General features: G+C 36.2%; 1 protein-coding gene across 1 annotated transcript; it reads right to left on the reverse strand.

Moving 5' to 3' along the window:
* Positions 1-405: 405 nt before the first annotated feature.
* LOC106603008 (uncharacterized) lies at positions 406-2432 on the reverse strand. The gene is made up of 3 exons (XM_045717652.2): positions 1970-2432; positions 1728-1859; positions 406-1638 (listed from the first exon to the last, which is right to left on the reverse strand). Exons 1-3 carry the CDS (start codon positions 2235-2237, stop codon positions 1484-1486), a joined length of 555 nt encoding a protein of 184 aa, XP_045573608.2. The 5' UTR covers positions 2238-2432; the 3' UTR covers positions 406-1483.
* Between the last annotated feature and the right edge of the window lie 2278 nt (positions 2433-4710).

The following is a 4710-nucleotide window of genomic DNA, read 5'->3' on the forward strand; positions in this document are numbered from 1 at the left end:
CCAGCTCGGGGATTCAATCTAGCAACCTTTCAGTTACTGGCCCCACGCTCTAAAACCACTTGGCTACCTGCCGTTATTGCATGGAAATAGTTCCAAAACTCTTAGCAAACTTAAGTGGCGTGGTGTCGGCTACACTTATTTATCTACAGACTTAAAATGTTAAATTGTATTAACTTATAGTAGGCTAGATTTTGTCAGCTCAACTGGATTTCCTTTTTTTAACAACTAAAATACATTTGTTTTCTTATTATAATACTAATATAATCTTGTAATGTTATCACTGCAGCAATATACGTAAGAAAACACAAATAATATGAATAGCTCTATAAACGTTAAGCACTGTAAAAGATGTACAAGATGTGCAATGTCTTTATTTATCTACAACCTCTTAAGGATTACCCCCTCCAAAAATGACATACACAAATCTAACTGCCTGTAGCTCAGGCCCTGAAGCAAGGATATGCATATTCGTGGTTCCATTTGAAAGGAAACACTTTGAGGTTTATGGAAATGTGAAAGGAATGTAGTAGAATATAACACAATAGATCTGGTAAAAGATAATACAGAAAAAATATATAATAATATTTTGTACCATCATCTTTGAAATGCAAGAGAAAGGCTATAATGTATTATTCCAGCCCAGGCACAATTTATATTTTGTCCCCTAGATGGCATCAGTGTATGTGCAAAGTTTTAGACTGATCCAATGAACCATTGCATTTCTGTTCAAAATGTTGTACAATGACTGCCCAAATGTGCCTAATTTGTTTATTAATAACTTTTCATGTTCAAAATTGTGCACTCTCCTCAAACAATAGCATGGTATTCTTTCACTGTAATGGCTACTGTAAATTGGACAGTGCAGTTACATTAACAAGAGTTTATGCTATCAGATATGTCTATGTCCAGGGAAATTTTCTTGCAACTTACAACCTCATGCTAATCACATTAGCCTACGTTAGCTCAACCGTCCCGTGGAAGGGTCCCCGATCCCGAAGATCATCATTTATATACCGTTCCCAATATATTATATAACAGTTATAACTAAGTATTTTAACACAAATAAACATTGGTACAACAACGTGGATGCCTCAGAAGAAATAAAGGATTACATTTACAGTATGATATCTGTTTACAGGAAATGTTCAGATACTTTCTCTCAAGCAATAGAGCTAAGGTCTGACTTGCAAGCACCCTAGTCGGGATCCATTCAACATTGAAATACAGATAAATTGATAGTATGGTTTTAAGGAAAAATGACAAAATACTTAAAAATTGTCATACCATTGTACAATAGAAAAGCTGTTACTTATTAATCTTAACAAACTCAAAATGACATGCAGTACGTCTTTCTTGTTGTCATCTCTTGATGTTCATTTGTCACTAGTTCAATCGTCTGTCTGACCAACTCAACCAGGGCACAGAATGTTCAGTCAACCCTTGTCTTAGTTCTGCTTTATACAATTACATGTTGTTAAAATGTCTACCCTTGAGTCTCTGGGCTGCCTGCCACATCTGGGTTCCCAGCCATGTTGATCTGTCCATACTCCACCATGTCTGTGGCTGGGGTCCTCTGCTTCCTTTGCTTGTCTATTTTCACATCAGCGTATACCACATCCTCATCCTCGTTAATGCTTACTGAAACATGGAAGGAAGAGGAAAGTTGTTGTACAATCTGGACATGTTGTATGTTCTGCACAAAAGTACAATTTATTTGTAATTTTTACCTGAAGTATCATATCTGGATGTTCGTTTCTTGCATAGATGGTTAATACCGACATATAGTGCAAGAAGTAGTGTGAGTGTTCCAACAATCAAAGCCACTGTCACAGCTACAAAAGGAAACTGGGAAGACACAACTAGAAAGAAAACATCAGTACACTTTTACATGATTCATAATTCATGCAAATTAAATGATTTCTACTCTTAATTCAAAAGGTGGGAATGAAGTCAACTGTCCTGACATTACCTGGGCAGGCCGGGAGATCAATTGTTGAGTTCCTTCTGCTAACATTATTCTGAGCAAGGCAGGTCAGTTCTGCCATTTCACTGCTCTTCAGTGTGACAGCATTGAAGGCTACACTCCTGTTCAGAGTCTGGCCGCTCATGGTCCAGCTATACTGCAGACCATCTCCCTCTGAGGAGCATGTGACCAGGGTCTCTCCATGAGGCAGACAGAGGTGAGACAACACTGGCACTGACACCGGGGCTGACAGACACAAACACAGAGACGCCATAAAATCTACTAACTCATACAAAATGTATATCTAAAGCATTACAGTATATGTCTTAACAATAACCTCTCTCTGTGTAGTATTACTGCTGCCAAGTACTGCAGTATAAACCTATTGAAGTACTGACATCCTGGTGACCTTTCAGAAACCCCCCTCACCAGGAAAAGGATGCGTTAAGTGTTTAGGCCTAACTAAAAAAACAAAAAGGTTCTGTACCTTGTATCTGAAGTTGCATGTTGACCTGGCGCAACAGTGATCCCTCTGAGTTAAATATTTCCATTTTGTAATCTCCAGAGTCATTTTTTAAGACTCTGTCCAGCCTGAATGTTCCATTATTAAATAACTCAGAGCGATTCTTAAACTCCGGTTGCAGTTTCGGTTCCCAGTCTTTACCAGTTTTGATGACCAGAATATATTTATCACCTTTCGTCAGTCTTATTTCTTCATTACTGCTGTCTGCAGCCAGGATAATGAACAAAGCTTCTCCCAAAGCCCCATAGCATTGATGAGTTCCATTATAATGAGAGAGATTACAGGCCGTGGCACTAACTGTGGAGTAATTATTTTAGGTCAGTAGGTAATGTATGTTTGTGTTGCATTAATTTAAGTCTGAAAGTGCATTTAAGTGAAAAAGTCTAAATCTAACAATAGCTCAATACAAAATAATAGTTAAATAGTTAAATAATAGTTAAATAAAGGCAAAAAAAATAAAACAATTAAAAATAGTGAAATTTATGCTAAGCAAATATTTCATATAGAGAGCCTTCAGAAAGTATTCACACCCCTTGACTTTTTCCACATTTTGTTGTGTTACAGTCTACATTTAAATTGATTAGATGTAGATTTTGTGTCACTGGCCTACACACAATACCCAATAATGTCAAAGTAGAATTATGTTTTTTTTTTTTTATATTTATTAATAAAAAACGAAAAGCTGAAATGTCTTAAGTCAATAAGTATTCATCCCCTTTTGTTATGGCAAGCCTAAATAAGTTCAGGAGTAAAAATGTGCTTAACAATTAGTTCAATGGACTCACTCTGTGTACAATAACATTATTTTAGAATATCTACCCCATCTCTGTACCCCACACATACAATTATATGTAAGGTCCCTAAGTCAAGTAGTGAATTTCAAACACAGATTCAACCACAAAGCCCAGGAAAGTTTTCCAATGCCTAGAAAAATGGTAGATGGGTAAACATTTATAAAGCAGACATTGAATATCCCTTTGAGCATGGTGAAGTTATTAATCACATTATGGATGGTGTATCAATACTACAAAAATACAGATGTCCTTCCTAACTCAGTTGCCGGAGAGGAAGGAAACCGCTCAGGGATTTTACCGTGAGGCCAATGGTGACCTTAAAACATTTACAGAGTTTATTGGAGGCTGGAGGAGCAAACTGAGGCTGGATCAACAACATTGTAGTTTCTCCACGATACTAACCTCAATGAGAGTGAAATGAATGAAGCTTGTACAGAATAAAATATTCTAAAACATTCAAACTGTTTGCAACAAGGCACTAAAGAAAAACTGCAAAGACATTTTGCAATAAATTAACTTTATGTCGTGAACTCAAAGTGTTATGTTTGGTGCAAATCCAATACAACACATTGCTGAGTACCACTCGTCATATTTTCAAGAATGGTGGTGGCTGCCTCATGTTATGGGTATGCTTGTCATCGGCAACAACTAGGGAGTTTTTAGAATATAAATAAACGGAATAGAGCTAAGCACAGGCCAAATCCTAGAGGAAAACCTGGTTCAGTCTGCTGCTTTCCAACAGACACTTGGAGACAAACTCACCTTTTACAAGGACAATAACCTTAAACACATGGTCAAATATACACTGGAGTTGCTTACCAAGACGACATTGAATGTTTCTGAGAGGCCCAGTTTTGACTTATATCGGCTTCAAAATCTATTGTAAGACTTGGAAATAGCTGTCTAGCAATGATCAACAATCAACTTGGCAGAGATGGAAGAATAAAACATTTAAAAACTGTTCAAATATTGTATAATCCATATGTGGTAAAGCTCTTAGAGACTTACCCAGAAAGACTCACAGATGTAATCACTGTCGAAGGTGATTGATTCAGGGGTGTGAATACTTATGTAAATGAGATATTTCTGTATTAAATTTTCAATACATTTGCAAAAATGTCTAAAAACACATTTTCACGTTGTCTTCGTGGGATATAGATCGGTGAGATTTTTTAAATGTATTATTCCATTTTGAATTCAGGCTGTAACATAACAAAATGTGGAATAAGTAAAGGGGTATGAGTACTTTCTGAAGGCACTCAGTTATTGATTATTTATTTAACAGTGAACCCACTCTTCTAGAATATGTACTGCTTTTTTTAATATATATTTTAACATTATGTAATCATAGAAACTGGATTAACAGAACATTGGATTAACAGAACATTTTCAACAATTAGCATAATTTTCTGATTGTTTTTGTTTGTTTG

Source organism: Salmo salar, chromosome 04 (assembly GCF_965601325.2).
Source record: "Salmo salar chromosome 04, fSalSal1, whole genome shotgun sequence".
NCBI classification, from domain to species: Eukaryota; Metazoa; Chordata; class Actinopteri; order Salmoniformes; family Salmonidae; genus Salmo; species Salmo salar.